Source organism: Rhipicephalus sanguineus, chromosome 2 (genome assembly GCF_013339695.2).
Source record: "Rhipicephalus sanguineus isolate Rsan-2018 chromosome 2, BIME_Rsan_1.4, whole genome shotgun sequence".
NCBI classification, from domain to species: Eukaryota; Metazoa; Arthropoda; class Arachnida; order Ixodida; family Ixodidae; genus Rhipicephalus; species Rhipicephalus sanguineus.
In genome coordinates, this window is record NC_051177.1 from 178,625,080 (window position 1) to 178,643,570 (window position 18,491).

Sequence of the window (18,491 nt, forward strand, 5' to 3'; positions counted from 1 at the left end):
CGTCTTTAGCTGGAGGGGGGTCCTTTGACGGCGAAAAGCCGCTTTTCTCTTCACTTGTACCCCAGTATAGTATAGGACGAACAATCGGAAAATATGAAACGGGCTACACGTTTTTGTAGAGATTGAATTTCATGGGTGATATAGATTTGTGTGGGACCCCAGATAGCTGGTGCGTACTCGACCTTAGGGCGTAATATTATGATATATGCTAGTCTGCGGAGATTATCTGAAGCATGCCTGAGGTCACGTTTGATGAGACCTAATGAGCGGTTAGCTGAGCTGATGTCAACGTCAGGCGGATGTGATGACGCCACGTAAGGTCAGACTGTAAATCAACACCAAGGTGCGTATATGAAGTTGTAAGCTTAATAGCGTTGTTATTGGGATTACGTAGGATGTCGGAGTACGGTGGATGTGCCTGGTAAAGAATAATAAGTGTGTTTTAGCTGTATTACGAGTTGTCAACCATGTTCACCACCATGCATTTGTTGCTTAATGTCAGCTTAAAAAATGTGTTTCACATTGTCACATGAAGGTATTTAATTTATTGCACAGTCATCCGCGAAAAGTCTGATGCTAGATGAAACATAGTTAGGCAAGACATTAATGTAGATTAAGAAGAATAAAGTACCAAGAGAACGCTGCCCTGCAGAACATCGGATGTTGCGTTGGTGGAGGTGCCTTTGTAAACAGACGTGTATTGTAACCTGGTTGAGAGGGAATCCTGAATCCATTCACTAACGGTTGGGTGTAGGTTGAGGTTCATTAGCGTTATGAATAGCCTATGGCGAGGAACGCGATCGAGGGCTTTTGAGAAAACGAGGAAGATTGCACCAAGTTGGAATCCTAGGTCTAGATGGGAATGCAACTGATGTAAGAAGCCTTGTGTTACGCATGAATAACCCCGATGGAAGCCATGAAGGTATTTTAAAAATAATTTGTGATCTTCTAAGTAGTTAATGATTTCAGTGTACAGGATGTGTTCAAGTAATTTTCAAAGAGTACTAGTTAGGGAAATGGGGTGGTGTTTTATTGGGTGAGTGCGATCCCCGGACTTGAACATGGGTACGACTATGGGTATGGCTATGGGAATATGGGTTCGAATATGAATACGAATATGGGCACGAAGAACGAAACCACTGTAGAGACCGAACCACAAATAGACAATCCTTCTCAGTGATCGTATAATTCCCGGCGTTTGTCAGTATGCGGCTTATATACGCGATGACCATCTCACGTAAGGATTTCCCTTACTGTGGGAAATAAAGTTAATCCCGTCACCACTATCGTCCGTTTGAAGGAGTGTGCATGCGGTTACATCCGAATGGCGAAGTACTGATTCAGAATTGTGTGCATGTTTCATGGGTTATGAAGGGGAAAATTTATAGTTGCTTCGCGCTACAAATGGGTATTGGTAATTATCTCTATTGCAACTCTTTCTCCACTTTGCGAGATTACGCACTACTGATTGCCTATGTTCAGTGTTTAGGTGCTTCATATTCACTAATTCACCCTCGCCCCGCCAATTGCAAGCTTCCTGGTTAGATCAATGCGTACAGTGGCCGCAACGGATGGGCGTACGCTCCGCGTCCCATCGCGAACCAGGATGAAAATTTGACCTCTAGGAAACTTTACTTTTCGATAAATACGTATTGACGTCGTTGTAGCTTTGCGCTAAGAGCAGATGAATCCCGATTTGCCCTTTATTAACTCTTCGACCGCCTTGCGGATTCCTTTGAACTGGGTGATTGTAAAATCTGTTCATTGTTTATTCAAATAAAGGTCACATAGGACGTCATAACCTCTGTGCGTCTGATACACAGGAATATCAACAAATCTGCACGTCCGATTCACATGCTTGAACGAGGACCAATCACATAACTAGAGACTTTTTCTTTCTTTTGTACAAGTACAACATTTCGTCCTGAGTAGACAGTATAAATATCGTGTCCCAAAGCGGCCTGGCTACTCTGAAAGCAGGCAGACAATCTGATGGCGACTTTCACAGCACTTATGGTTTTGGCCCTTGCCATGGCAGTGGCTTCCTTAGATCTGCACAGTTTGGTCAAAAACCCGGATCTTTCTCCGTTTCAAGACCCCTCAAGGGTGATTATGTTTCCCGTGCATTGTTATTAGTGCGAATGAAGCTTCGTTTTATGATACTGATTACTGTTATAGTAATATTGCTTACCAATTGCTTCGCCACACTTACTATGTATTGGTATTCGCAACGCACACGCTTTGTCATGCTGTTGCCATAAAGTGCTATTATATCTTCAGAATTACGTTTCAGCTGTCACTGCATGCAAAACAGATCCAACATCGTAAAAAAGTGAGGCATATTCCGCACATGGTGGAAACTCATTTCATGCGATGCAGTCAGGGAGTAGATGACAATGCCGCATTTCGCAGTTTGAGCCAAGTCTTACGAGGTGGATCTACGGCGCTGTGTAAATTTAGTAGCTCTACCCACGTCGTTTGTTTACTACACTGGCGTGTAAACGGTAGCTTTGGTCCGACATAACGTCTGCACTAATGTCACAGAGCAGACGTCACTGAGATCGAAACGAAGTGTATACAGCGTTTCTCGGCCTATTCTTGCGGTTACAAGCAACGCTAAATTATAGCTTGCCGAGTCATTGGAGAACATGTGTAATGTTTACTACAGTGGATAGCCACCATTACAACCAGAACTGCCATTAGAGAGGCGCTACCATGCACCACAACTGATGTTAGGCAGTGGTTGATGTAATGGATCTACTTACGATCTGTACCGTGCGGTTGCTGCCTGAGTCGTTGCAACACGTTTGTCAGCGTCTATGCCCTACTATAAAATTATTAGCTATGACAAACGGCATATCTTTCTCTTGTTTACCCTACGCAAAGTGTCCTATAAAGATTTCATTCCTTATTTTTTCACTGTTCCTGGGTTGGTACAGACTCTGCATCACGTATGACGCATACCCGCATTCCACGGACCACGTACAGCGCACTGCAATGCAAGAAATTAAGTATAAAACCAACGAAGCAAAGGCACATTTGCGCGTGCCAGATTTATTAGCAGCGAAGCTGTTTAAAGCGCCCGTAATATATCCAACGAGAAAAAAAGAAAAAGACTCTGCGCTGCGATACTCAGCAAGCGAGCCTGCTGGACTCGACTAGTTTAAGCTACTCCACGACGTAGTACGGCCGCACCAACGAGAGGCGACTGTGTTGGACTCGACTGGAACTTGGCATCCCTTGGCATTACTTCGCATAACTTAGCATCAATTGGCATCAATTGGCATCGCCAGGACTAGCTAGGAACCGATCAACTCCGCTGTGCCTTTAGCCCTTCGCCAATAGTGCAAGCTACGCCCGGCTATTTTTTATTCAATTACGCCCAACATTCACACATGAATAGGTAGATTGACGAACAGTCATTCAGAATAGACATTTCTATAATCGACGTTTGAGTGTATGACGGTTCTTTATGGTAAAGCCAAGTAGTGGCATTTAGTTCATTTGCAAGAAAAGCCGGACTAGGAATAATCTATTGGCCGTCGCACGTTCACATTCACTGACGTCATGATGTTTTCGTCCCAAATAAATATGTTGTGTACCTGGCAGCCATTTGCGCGATAAAAACCGATGCGCGGTAGCATGCTGAGGCCAATATGCTTTGCCTGATATGGTCACAAGCTGCGACCCGGGACATGTCGGTGCTAAGTCGTCAGCAGTAAATGACCAGCTTGTTGGTGTTTAATGCACAGTCAGGCACAGTCAAAGCGGGAAAATTATGGTGGAAAGCAAAAAAAACATATGTTTAGAAAGACAGCAATGTGTGAAATATTACAAAATGTCACGAAAATAAGAAAAAAAAACTAGTACACATGCATTTGGATTGTTTAATGGTCACGACGCAATACAAGAAGCGAGAAACTATTCATAGGTAGAAAAACTAGGGCACCAGACGAATTAGAATTCGCTAACCATTTGTACGAGTACGGTGAACATCGGCTAATTAAAGTAAATATAAAAAAATATGATGGCAGCTTCGCGCTAGGGGTGCCAAGCCTGAAGGAACAGCGCAACTGGTGGCCTTGCTCGTTTCTCTTTATCTTATTTTTTCTTTCTTCTCTTTCTTTCTCTTTCTCTCGGTTTCTTGTATCTCTTTTTTGTATATATCTCTTTCTATTCCTTTCTTTCCGTTTCTTCCTTTCTCTCTATATTTATTTCTCTTCTCGCTCTTTCTATCTTTGTCTCTCTTTCTTGCCCTCCTCTCTCTTTTTGCTTCTTCTCTCTGTTTCGTTGATTCGATTTCTTTCTTTCTCTTTATGTCTTGCTCTCCGTATTTTCTATCTCTTTTTCGTGTATATTTCTTTCTATCTTTCTCTGTCTTTCTATATTTTTATGTGTTTATTCCGTTTGTTTTTCTCTATCTTTCGCTTCCTCTTTCTATCACTTTCTTCCACTCTCTCTCTCTTTCTTTCTGCATATTTTCTTTCTCTTTCTTTCTCGCTCTCTTTTTTACGTGTTCGTTTCCGCTTGACACTCACACATGTACATGGTTGTGTACATGTGTGAGTGTCAGTTTAGGACGACGGAGCACAAGTTACCGATAGCTTAAACAGCTTCAATGTAAAAATTAAAGAAACAGATGACACACGAATGTCCGGCAACGTTCACAAGTCTTGACAGATGAAGGTGAGCAGTCCCGTGCAGTGCTTGCAAACCTTCTTGCGTCGGATGGGATGTCAGCGCTGTTTTTCCTGGGAGTCTAGTTCTTACGGTTTCCCTGAAGTGGGTTGAGCTACCTTAAGAGTAAATACCGTAGTGTTGGTAGCAAAGCAGGTTTGACGTATCTTCCTCAAATAGTCTTTGAGATAATGTTAAGCAGCCAGGCGATACTAGGTGATGCTAAATGCTTCTAGGAGGGCGACGGGGTTCATCTTCTATGCAATACTAGACGAGACAACAGAAGCTAAAATGGTTAGCAGGGTGATGTTCTGCATTTAGATAGCTATTCACTTCTTCGGGTTCTCTGCCTGTGGGAATGGGGATCCAATTAGTGCGCCTAATAGTGTCAAAAAAACCCGAATATATATTTGTGACGCCCCATCTGACACAGGGCGACGGGGCACCGGCGTCCCGTACATATCTCGCAGATGTGCTTTCGTGGGAATTGTCCGGTTACTACGTTCGCGGCCGGCGCATTGCACTGTTCATACGTTGTTCAGTATAGGAGACAGTGGTCTCTGCTTTGAACGAATCCCGCAGCCCGCACAGGAAAAAGAAGACAAAACATGCTTAAACGGGAAGTGCTGCAATATGAACAACCCTTTCGGGCCCGCTGCTCGAAAATACAATCGGCTCTTATGGGCAAGCGTTGCCTCTTACAATGAGGTTGACCAATATAAACTCTTTGGCTGGGTCGCCCGTTAAGCAGCGTGCCACTTCTTTGAAAAATGACATTCCCCGACAAATTCGTTAGACCATCGTAATGTTTTTCCACCTTCTCCTTTGTCACTTTACTCCTTCCATCACGCTCTGTTTTAAAAGCGAAGTGGTTTACTGGCGCGGCAGTCGCGGCTATGTGACGTCATGCCGAGGACTCCCTTGCTCCGCGGCTGAGGATCGCCTTTTTCTGCGCCCGCCATGCACCCGCTCTTTTGCGATACGGTGGTGATTACTGCTCATTCTTAAGATGCAAATCTCCCAAGGTAGAACATGGAAGTTTTCACTACCAGCGAAAGTTCAGTAAGCTGTAGAAAGTTCAGATTGTATAGCTTATGATGCGCAATGTCCCGCCGAACGGAGGATTCCCTGTGAAAACGGTGATGCAGGACAGCAAGAGATTTGTTGTTTTTCACCGCGTACTCCAAGAAATCTGACCTAAAAATATTTACGCTAATGGCTCTAACTTCATTAAACTTGGCGTTGACTCCACAGTTAGAACATGTCGCCCAAAGAGTTACAAATGAAATTAGCACATTTTCAATTAACTAACTACATGCGGTTTATCGCACAAGTTATGTCTGTCTCTGCAGATTATCTAGGCGATTTGACTGAATTGCGCTTTCTGCAACAGGAGACTTTAGATGAATATGTCTATCATGAAGAATCGCTTAATCTATCCGGAACATTTAACAAAATAATGTTGTCACACACACAACGGTTTCGGAAATGAAGGAAAGAAGTGTTAATTTCAAGGGCTCGTTTTTCTTTGTTATACACAATATTAATGAGCACTAACAGACAATAATGCCAAGGAGAGTATAGGGGATGTTACTAGTAGTAAATGTAAAGTGAATGTGAAGAAATAAAAGTGGACGAAAAGATAACTTGCCGCGGGAAGGGACCGAACCTGCGACCTTCGATTAACGCGTACGATGCTCTACCAACTGAGCTACCGCGGCGGCCATCCCCCCGTCCAGTTTGTAGTGTATATATGTACATTTAAACGTGGGAGTGTCAGTCAGCGCCGGCAGTAGCCATGACGGCGAGTGTGGAACACTCTTTTTCTGCCTGTTGGCGTCACGTAGAACGTGAACTTATTACAAGCTGGCAGCTGACCATTAATTCCTCGCAAACTACCATAAAGCATCAAGTCTGCCAGAACGAGACCCTCGCTATGAAAATGAAGGAAAGAAGTGTTAATTTTAAGGGCTCGTATTTCTTTGTTATACACAATATTATTGAGCATTAACAGACAACAATGCCAAGGAGAGTATAGGAGATGTTATTAGTACTAAACGTAAGGTAAATATGAAGAAAGAAAAGTGGACGAAAAGATAACCTGCCGCGGGCAGGGACCGAACCTGCGGTTTCGGAAATGTTAAGATGTTAGTATACTCGGATTATGTAAAGATTTCTCAACAGCCGTCTGAGGTTATGTGACCGTGCACCCTGATTTGCATGACCTGCTGGTCCGATCAACCGCCGCGTCACAAGCGGTAACGTGAAATTCACGTGGGAGCAATGCTGATAGCAATTGTTCGCAACACAAACGCGTAAAAGTCGAATTGAGGATTCTGATCTGTGTCGATGGCGCTCTCAGCGACGTAGCCCACGTAATAATTAAACGTCCTTCGCGTCAATGATTCTATAACGGGTCTCGCATGTCATGCCAACATAGAGGTTGATGATGCTCAGGGGTAATCAAATGCAAAGAAAATTAATTTACGACCTGGCTATCCAAACTGGTACTTACGAGTACCACGCCTTACGGTGCAACGCCGTTGCTATGATGCGTCATGAGGATACAATCTGACAGAATAAGAAGTCTCCCCAATTAACCTCAACTTGTTTTCGTAGTCAAATGAAGCCCCGAATTTATTGCGAGGAAATAATAATATCTGGGGTTTAACGTCCCAAAACCACCATATGATTATGAGAGACGCCGTAGTGGAGGGCTCCGGAAATTTCGACCACCTGGGGTTCTTTAACGTGCACCTAAATCTAAGTACACGGGCCTCAAACATTTTCGCCTCCATTGAAAATGCAGCCGCCGCTGCCGGGATTCGATCCCGCGATTCGGGTCAGCAGTCGAGCGCCATAACCACTAGACCACCGCGGCGGGGCTTTATTGCGAGGAAAACGGGAAACTAAGCAACATGATGAGTGAACGAGTACATAAGAAAAAAAAAACACACACGCACAGCTGGAGCGGTATTCTCGGGGAGTGCTTTCGAGATATTTTGCGAGCCTCCGCGCTGCGAGGGTTCTTGTTACTGTGCGCGCGGCTTGACACACCGGCAAAGACACTGTCCGGAGACAGGCGCCTGCGTCCGATGCAAATAACACTTGTGGAGGCAAAACCATCATATCTCTGAAAGGAGTCGCGCGTGAAAAAGGCAGCCTAATCATTTAAATATGGTGTCTTAGTGTCAAAAGTACGACTTCATTACATGACACACTGTAGAGTAATCCTGACCGTAATGCTGTAGAATAATCCTGATTTGTTAGCGTTCCTTTGTACCTAAGCGCATACATGTTCTCGCTGTTCACCCGGTCGTAATGGGGCAGCCGTGGCCGAGAATCGAACCCATTCTCGAGATTAGCAGCGCGACACCACAAACCTGATCAGAGTGTGTACAACGGAGCGCGGGCGCCGTTGGCGACTGTATGCAGATATGTATAGTAGCTTTTTGCCGTTTTACTAGAAACATTATCGACGCTCTTTTGCTTTTTAAGCTTGAGACAGGCGAAAAGCGATCGCAAACAGCGCAACAGCGCACGAATGGAGCGCATGTTCTGTAGGCGCGCCACGGCGGGTGTTAAAGAGTCAGTGCCGTGACGTCATCCAGGCTTCCCGCTATGCGGTGGCCCCCCAACTTCTCGGGGCTATTAGTATAGTGTAGTGAGGGGGTTGGAAAAGAAAGTGAACGTGAGGAAGAGGGACAGGAGAAGGGGAGAGAGTAAAGTGTACCACACAAAGAATGAGAGAAATAGAGAGGAAGAAATACAAAAAATAAAAAGACAGACAAGGAGAAAATCAACGAAAGAGAGAGAAAGCAGTAGAGAGAGAGAGAAGAAATATAGAAAGAGCGAAATTCTGGACGAAAAAAAAAAACATGGCTTATCCCTCCGTCATAGGAATCGGTATAACACGAAAGTCAAACGTGTCTTCACAGAAGTAGTGCTTATTGTGTAGTGATCTATGAGGGCTTGTACAATGTCAATTCGTGTTTGGCAGCTATAGAACCATTTGACGTAGATGCACCCATGTTGGCCCCTAGTGGCATGTCTCCATCGCGACGACTAAAGCCCATGATCATGAATAAACCATTGTGGTAGCTGAAGTTGTGAACATATATTTGGACACAGTGAATCATGAATCCCGCGTAAAGATGACATCAACAAGCTCATAATGAACACTGGTACCCGATATACATTTCTTCAAAAATTAAGGAAAGAAACGGCATGGCGTGCGCTTTCTAGTAATGGGTAACCGACGCCTTTGTTCATGCATACGCTACCACACTGCGCTTCAGCAACACGGGAGAGAGAGGTTCGTGGCTTGAGCCGCAAACACGCGCGTCCCGCTGGCCTGTGCCTCGCTCCACCAAGGCACGACATTCTCCCGTCGAAATCGTGTCCTTTCTGCAACGCGTATTGCAGCGGTTTTGTTAGTCGGTGCTCTCGCAATCGAAGCAGTCAGCGGCGGGGAAATCCCGTTGGTGCATGTGGAAGCCGCACTACTCTGATGAACCGGCGCACGCTAACACGAAGCCAAAGGCAAAGAACGTAACTGTGTCTAGGGCGCATCGGCGACGCCAGCGCGGCCAATGTCCTTCGCTGGTGTCGAGACGCTTTAACCATGACCTCCGATATGACCTCCAGTAAGTGTCGACCGTGATGTATTACTTCTTTTCACCTGTCACTGACGGCGGCGCCTACACCGCCTACCTACACCACCAAGAGAGCACCGTGCGAGAGAGAATGTGTGAAAGATAATAGGCACGTTCGTGAAGTGTCCAGCATCTGCCAAGGTCGATCAGTTGGTTTAGCGTCAGCCGCTTACCGTCCCGGCCGCAAGGTCGTGGGTTCGATTCCCAGCGGCGGATCATTGTCTTGGTTTTTTCTTTTTCGCCCGTTGGTGTTCACTTTATCAATGTCATATCGGTAACGGATGTACTTGGCGGACCCCGGCATAAAAACTTTCGTGTTAAAAAATTCTTCGCGAGGCGGGACTAGAACTCACGTACCGTTGATCTGAAGGCGAGCGCCCTAACCACTGAGCTATCCAGGCACGCTAGTAGAGGATGCGAGCTGACCTAGACAGTCATGGGACGTCCTAACAAAGCGCCTACTCCCTAGGAAGAAGCCGCGCATTTCGAACCTAGACGTGTTGGCCGACGGGGTGTGCGAGTGGCGAAGGGCCTGTACTTCGCTGTGTCAAGCTTTGCGGACCTTAGTGCAGACATCCAAATTTTTTAAAGAATATATTATCTTGTCTGTTACAACAATATTCTCGAGCAACACAGACGTACTCCGTCAGCAGTTAGTATGCGGTACTCTTATTTCTAGGTACATATTATTTGAACTGTTACGAAACTGCGACTGCTCTAGTGTTTATCTCCGCAACGCTCATGACCCTCGGCTGCTGACCCGAAAGTCGCGGGTTCGATCCCGGCCGCGGCGGTTGCATTTCGATGGAGGCGAAATGGTAGAGGTCCGTGTACTTAGATTTAGGTGCATGTTAAAGAACACCAGATGGTCGAAATTTCCGGAGTCCTCCACTACGGCGTCTCTCTTAAGCATATCGTGGTTTCGGGACGTAAAACCCCAGATATTATTAAAATATTAAGCAACGCTCATGACCATTACTCGCAGTAATAGTGGTACAATTGTACAAGAGCAAATCATGAATACCGCAGTCTAAAATGTGGGAATCGTTACGATATCTCGTAGACAGCCGTTGCTAGTAAAAAAAAGATAAGTACAGACCAGTCACTGCACTGGGGGAAAGGAGGCGGGAGGGACGGTGCGGAAGCTCCTGGCAGAATGCAGTACATATACATGTCTCTTTCTTGTTTCAGCTTATTACGAACCACAGTGCTGTTTATCTTTTACGTGTGTCTGTACGTACGAATACGGGAGACAAAATACCAAAACCACAAATTCCTTGTGTGCGCTCACGGTATTGGAGTAATACAACACAAAAGGTTGAGCGGTCTCTCGATGTTTATAATAGAACGGACCTCAGGTAAGAATTTCAATATTCTCAAAAGAGTGCAAGCGTGGCCTGAAGACAAAGTAACCGAAAGGAAAATCACGTAACGTCTGGTTGGCGCCTATACTTAGTTCTAAATAATTTAAACGAAAGTACAAACTGCGGCATCAGTGAAATAGAAGTTTGTGTTGGTGCGCTATAATACACAAGGTGGGAGGAATATTCAGCATTTCAAGTTTAATCAGTTATGTAGAAATTTATTCACCCTAACAAGATACTGTCACGTTGTAGGCGCCATGAAGAAAATATTTACTACCAAGCTGTCGGGCAAAAGAGCTCCGGAAAGTTCGAAATACCCCATTGTGACACACAGCATGGCCTTTTAAGGGATATTAAGGCAGCTCCTAACCAGTAGTACCTAGCCTAAGGGAACAGCTGAGCTGAGCGGCTTTCGTTGTTTCCATTTATTTTTTCTTTCTTTCTCCCTCTTTTTCCTTCTCACTCTCTTTATGTTTCTCTGTCTTTTTTATGACTTTTCGTCTGTGTTTCTTTGTCTTTCTTTCTCTCTATATCTACTTCTCTCTCTCACTATTCGTCGATTCCTCTTTCTTTCACTCTCTCTTTCTTTCCCTCTATATCCTTGTTTTTTTCTTTTTCTGTCATGCTATCTGCTTTTTCTCTCTCTTTCTCTCTCTGTTCATTTATTTATCTCTCTTTCTGTCTCTTTCTCTTTTTCTTTCTCTATGTACTTATTCTCTCAGCATCCAAGCTATTGCATCCCGCGTCCTAGATGTTTTCTGGAATTGAAGCAGAAGATGAAGAACAGGACAATAAGAGCGCTTGCCGGTAGAGTGGTTGCGTTGCACGAGGTAGACTTTAAGGTAGATGCCGCGCATGATGATGATAGTTTCTGTTCATTCCTAAAGAATTTTCTTTGAATATAAAGTGCTCCGCTGCTCAGAATCGCGTGTTACATGCTCAGGAGTGGTAGCTCAACTTAAATGAAGCCAGACAAAAGGCACTGGCGCTGGATTTTTACGTCCGCCGTCGGGCAAGCTTACTCATCAAAAGAAAGCCACAGTTTCGCCTCAAGCGCGAAGCATTGAATGCGATAGCAAGAAATTAGAATGGCACAGGAAGTAAGGCAGGCAGCAAAAAACTTGCTGCGCGCTGCTCAATCACAAAGAACGGAGGAAAAGAACACAGAGGGCGAGTGCGAACTAACGACTGTTACAGCACGACACCTGGAGCCCGCTTCTAAAACACTAAGAAGGATGCACGAAAAGAACGCACAGGTATGCACAGGACGAGCGCGAACTGTCAAAGTTGTTACTTCAACTAGCCCCTACTTTCGCTCTTCTAGCTGCCAGCTCGCTCTTTTCGCAAACGCGGCCGCTGCAGCGAGCAAGGTGACCTTCGTGCGGTCTATAGCTTCAACGCAAAGTACAAGACGTGCAAAACTCTCTCTTAGGAGATAAGACCGCGAGAACGGCCGGCCACGCCCTGTATGTCAACGTACAAGTCGGATGCGCACATCCAAAATTTGGCGAAACACTAGAGAAGTTTAGAATTTGGGACCCATGAAATTTGCGAGCCGCCAGGGCGCATGCACAGAACGCAAGCTGCTATCGAACTCTTGCGCTCGCGTTGTCTCAAGACCCTGTAGCTCCCTCCTTTGGGCGGCGAACGAAACTGGAGAGCGCACGACCACAAGAGAATGAATAAAGATGGCGCCTGGCAGTGGCGCGTGAAGCCACGGCTCGCGTTCTCTGCTGACGTCGATTCTGGTCACAAAAATAAAGTTTTATTTCGATCTAGTTTGTACATATTCCCGAGGCTAAAATACAGCGCAAACGCACTTCTTTCTCCTTCTTACTTCTCCTTTACTTCTTTGTTCCTTCACACACCTGAACACGACTTCATGTCTTCGAGAATACACTATCATCCTTGTTACACTTTTGCTTTAGAGCTATTGTTGTGTTTGCGTGTGCGGTAAGGTTGCCTTGCGCTTTATATGCACTGGCGTATGAAATAATAAAGCAGTGTTAGTGAGCGCTCGTGTCCTACGTTTCTTTTCTTTGTGGGTGTCTTCTGAGTTTGGCCTGTAATTTGAGCATCAGGATTCTGGTAACGGTGTAAGAAAGATACTGTGATTCTGGTTGAGCCGTCTCGTTTCTTCCCTCCTGTGGCATAAGCCTACCAGAGCCAAAGCGTTGCGTCTAGATCGTGCCACCACGAGCCATGGGACGCCCTTCCTTATCCCTGGCCGACTGGCCACGAGTGGCCGGCGCTACAGCTCCAAAATGGAAAACTAGCATTGGTTGCCAGTGATATGATGCGAACGCAGCGCGGGCAACGATGCAGGATGGCCCGCGTCTCGCATTGTTAAAGACGACAGTCTTTCTTGGGGAACTTAAACGCAGAAATTTTTTATTTCACTACGTTTGGCGTCCCCTGCCTTTCACCCAACGCCGCGTGCGTTTGTATTGTGCCGTTGATGTCCTGGAGAACAAATGCTGCATGGAGTAATTGTCTAAAGCAGCGTACTGCGGAGCGAAGAGTCGCAGGTTCGAAGAGTCGCGCTCTTCAGAAATTTTTAGGGGCGAAGACCTTAAGGCCGAGGCGGGTCCCTCCATCCGTTTGGCGTCCGTGTCCGTGCTTACACAGCACCCTGTAAAATCGAAACATCAGGTTTTACAATACACTAATATAAATCATAATTTTCACAGAACCACATAAAACACTTGCAAGCACAAATCCTTTATACTAGTTGGCGACTTCAACGTACACATTACGGACCTTAGGACTTAGATTTGTCGTCGACTGTCACTGTCCGCTGTCACGGTATATAGAAAACCGTTGCTATAGTCGAAACATATATGTATGTGAATAAAAAAGATGGTTGATCCCTCTGTCATAAAAATCGGTATAACACGAAAGTGAAACGTGTCGTCAAAGAAGTAGTTGATTGCTTTAGTGCATTCGTATATCAGAGCTTGTATAATGTCTATTGTTGTTGGGCAGATGTAGCACCGCCTGATGTGGAGGCAGTCACCTTGACGCCTAGTGGCATATCTCCGTACCAACGACTAAGGCCCATGATCATGATACCGACGACTAAGGCCCATGATCATGATTTAAAGGAGTACTGACACGATTTTGAAGTGCAGCAAAACGGACGTTTTTGGTTTCCTTGGCATGTAGTGTTAACGCTCTCCCCACACCGCATCCGGGAAACACGTATAAATATTTAAGTTTGATTTTAAAGTTTTCATCTCCCAGCATCTGCAAGGCAGCTTCACCGCATGGAGAGCCCTATGACGTTTCAAGTCAGCTCACTTGGTTTGCTAAATCTGGGTTCTGCATGCAGCCTAAATCACTGAAATCGCTGTCGGAGGCACTGGACGACAGTTCACTCATCATGAACCACGTTCGACTGACAGCAAAGGACAGCAGGTGCATATTTCGTGGGTTGCAGTCTGCCCGTGACGTCACGGGCAGACTTGACACGTCACTATGAAGCCGCCCTCTCGAAACCGACACCGAAACTGCTGGTTGTAGAAGCGGTATTAAAAATATATGGGTCATTCCACGCCAAACGTCCCAGACATTGCGCTCGAACCTCTCCAATTGTATTGTAAAAAATTGTGGACGTTCATATCAGCGCACTATTTGCCCTCCGAAAGTATTTTTTGGAAAAAAATTTTTCTTGTCTGTTACAGCGATTTGAATTTTGCCGTAGTGGGTGAAACATAGGTTGCGGAAAAATACTCTAAAAAATACAATACTTTACGGAACGCCTTAAATATCTGATGTTTACTTCAAAAGGAATGGCAGTATCTTATTATCACCCATTGACGACCACTACTTTGTCTCACGATGTGCTTTGTGGTGAAGCAATGCTGCAATTCTGCGCCCACTTTGATTATTTTTTAAAACTTCTACGAATATTACAGACAAAATAGGACTATATCACGTGATTGGATAGTTGGCAGTAAGCGTGTCAAAAAAGTATTGAAGTCGATGACCGAGTAGTTTCGAAGTGGAAGGGGCGCAAACATTGAAAAATGTGTGAAATGTTCCACGTTCAGGCACATGTAGAGTGGTGATGCAGTCCAAGTAAAAATGCACGCTTGGTTTCGTTGGCAAGAGTAAACAAAGCAGATTGATTTGTGAAAGTTTCATCGGAGTGTTTCTTGATTTTGGCGAGAAACAAAAGTTTATGTTGAGCGTTCGCGGCGTGCCTGGGCGCGGGCCCGTAAGTCCGCTTCACTGCGCCGCCACTGTTCCCTGGGGCAACGGAAGTATGCAGCGCCCACGCGGGTGGCACGATCGTGTGCTGCTGTGAGTTTTCACGTTTCGACACGCATTCCTCGGCTTTCCGCAGTGCAGCCGACGAAGTGTCAGGGAAAACGAGTGATGGTTCGTTTAAAATATATTATTATATAATAAAAGTGGCTAACAGGCACCGGGAATACACTTATAATTCTTTTTTATGGGCAGCTCGCTTGAACGTGACTCGCGCCATTCGTACCTCGGAGCCGAATGGTGCTACGTATTCTTACGCTCGGATCTTCGGCAGAGGTGAACTTTGCTCCGGTGATCGCGTCGCCGAGCGAGCACACGGTATTCGAGGGTTCGTCTTTCGGTCGCATCCCTTGGCAGAGCGTAAGATAAACATTGCGAATGGTGAGTATACTGCTATCGTGTCATATTTTAGACGGAGAGCCTGTACAACGGAAACCGAAAGCGATAAATATACAAAAGTACGAAGCCGCCTTTAAGGCGGCTTCGTCCTTTTAAATGTCTATCGCCTTCACTTAGTAATCGCAAGGCGATTACTAAGATGAAAGCATCGCATGCAGTGTGGCAGAAAGTTGAGCTCTCAGCAAGGTTTGAGTCTACAATCTCCCTCAAAAGTACGCGCACGTTTCACCTTTTCGTGCCATCATCACTGACCACTCTTAATGCCGGGCTCACCACCTACTCAGCAACACAGGCATTTCAAGTGGCGAAGACCATACGTCGGCAACGGAAGTAAGAACGGCAACCTCCGCAGAGATCGAAAACGCAACCCAAGCTCTGCGCCTGTCGTACGTGTGCATGCAGTGACGTGGCAATGAAATCGTGCTCTGCTCCGACTACTAACCGGCAGCCTTTAGTGCCCTTTCGAAACATTCTACCAGCCATATACACTGTTTGCAAGTTTTCAGCAACGTGAAAACTCACAGCAGCACACGATCGTGCCACCCGCGTGGGCGCTGCATACTTCCGTTGCCCCAGGGAACAGTGGCGGCGCAGTGAAGCGGACTTACGGGCCCGCCCCCAGGCACGCCGCGAACGCTCAATATAAATTTTTGTTTCTCGCCAAAAACAAAAAACACTCCGATGAAACTTTCACAAATCAATCTCCTTTGTTTACTCTTGCCAACGAAACCAAGCGTGCATTTTTACTTGGACTGCATCACCACTCTACATGTGCCTGAACGTGGAGCATTTCACACATTTTTCAATGTTTGCGCCCCTTCCACTTCGAAACTACTCGGTCATCGACTTCAATACTTTTTTGACACGCTTACTGCCAACTATCCAACCACGTGATATAGTCCTATTTTGTCTGTAATATTCGTAGAAGTTTTAAAAAATAATCAAAATGGGCGCAGAATTGCAGCATTGCTTCACCACAAAGCACATCGTGAGACAAAGTAGTGGTCGTCAATGGGTGATAATAAGATACTGCCATTCCTTTTCAAGTAAACATCAGATATTTAAGGCGTTCCTTAAAGTATTGTATTTTTAGAGTATTTTTCCGCAACCTATGTTTCACCCACTACGGCAAAATTCAAATCGCTGTAACAGACAAGAAAATTTTTTTTTTCCAAAAAATACTTCCGGAGGGCAAATAGTGCGCTGATATGAACGTCCACAATTTTTTACAATACAATTGGAGAGGGTCGAGCGCAATGTCTGGGACGTTTGGCGTGGAATGGCCCACATGCAATGCATCCCCAGGCACCACGACACTCTTTTTAGGGTTCTCGACACCCGTGCTTTCATTTAGAGCAACAACCCGAAAAATTTTAAAATTCATGTCAGTACTCTTTTAACCCTTGCGGTAGCTGAAGTTCTTAACATATACGTGGACACCACATATGGTGAATCCCGCGCAAATATAGCATCTACAAGCACATAATAGGCACTGATACTCGATATACACTCCTCCAAAGCGTCGTGAGAAGCGAAGAGAAACGCTACGCGCCTTGTGTCTTCCCTCTAGCCTGGCAGTTAATTCTCACATGGCAAGCGGGTAAGCGGGTAAGCGTCGGAGAGCTATTTTGCGATATGGATGGAAGCTATGAGCGAGGCTAGGGCTGAAGCCACCACCTCGCGGTGTGTTAAACGAAATTACACTTCTACTGGAAACGCGCCGTATGGGGCAGTCATCGCAACGGCGCGTTTTTTTTTTTCGTTTTGTTTTTCGAGCCTGGTGGCACACAGGTCACCACGCCGCTATAAAGGGGACGCTCATAGCATCTATCGATCCATCCATGCAAGAGCACTGCGAGAGGAAAGTGTGAAAGATAAAAGATGCGTTCATGTAGCCCCTGTTATGTGTTTGGCGGTAGCTCTGTGTGCTAAACGGCCACCAGCCATCGTCGTGGACGAGAGGTCATGGGTTCGACTCCTGTCAAGGGAACTTTTTCTTATAGTTTTTTTTTCTTTGCCATTTGATGGCATTCATTTTGCTGACGTATTTCCGTGACGGAAATGCGTCATCAAAATATTGGTGGACCCCGGCATAAAACACTTTCGTGTTAAAAAAGGTATACAATAGACGAACGTCAATCATAATTGTGACGGAAGAATATAAAAAGCCTACAAGCACAAACCCTTTATACTAGTCGGCGACTTCAACGTAGACATTATGAACCTTAGGACCTAGCTTTTTCGTCGACTCGTTATGTCACTTTATGTCACTCAATTTACATTATATCAGGCAACGCTCTGGTACCGCAGGTTACTCACCCATACGATACCCAGAGCTTCGCCCACTCGTCGTGATTCACGTCGTTGATATGCGTGGATTTTTTTCTTCTGAAATATTTTTATCCGTGGTTTATATATATATATATATATATATATATATATATATACATATACGGGACATCACGGCAAAAATCTACCGAGAGTGTCCGTATAATGGCTATCGCAATAATTAATCGCGAAACAGCCGTCGAAATGGGTCCGCGTACTCGCGCTGAGCAACACGACGCGATAGCCGCTAAGAAACCACGGAGGCCATAAGAATCGCATAATCAAGGAATATTATCAGAGTTTTATTAATATAGCTGGAGCGTCGCACGCACGCACAGTCCATCATCTAATAAGAGCGGAAAGCGGGAAGATAGCTGGCGGCAGCAACGCAGGATCCAGTGTGAGCGTCGTCTACTACCATACGCGCTTCAGGACACACGAATGGTCGTAGACAGCGTGGTATCCGTCCTGTGTATTCAAGGTCTTAGTTGCCAAAAACTGACGTAATGCAAAACGACGGAACAACTAAGATGTGTTGTAATGAGTACCAATAGAGAATAAATCCAAGGAAAGTATAGGGGACGTTATTTGTAGTAATTTTGATATAAATGTGAAGAAATTTATGTGGACGATAAGAAAACTTGCCGCCGGCAGAGAGAACCTGCAGCCTTCAAATAACGCGTCCGATGCTGTAGCAATTGAGCTACGGCGACGGTTTTTGACGTCTCCCTGCACTCTGATTAGTTGTGCGCATATCATGGGCTTACCAAACACATTGATTACACTATAGTCGGATACG

General features: G+C 45.4%; 1 protein-coding gene across 1 annotated transcript in view; it reads left to right on the plus strand.

Moving 5' to 3' along the window:
• Positions 1–1,970: 1,970 nt before the first annotated feature.
• LOC119383879 (uncharacterized) overlaps positions 1,971–18,491 on the plus strand; it is a 60,052-nt gene continuing 43,531 nt past the window's right edge. The window contains exons 1-2 of the mRNA XM_037652158.2: positions 1,971–2,106; positions 10,524–10,690. Of these exons, the coding sequence (XP_037508086.1) occupies positions 1,993–2,106; positions 10,524–10,690 (281 nt within the window). The 5' untranslated portion in view covers positions 1,971–1,992. The remainder of the gene's footprint in view (positions 2,107–10,523; positions 10,691–18,491) is intronic.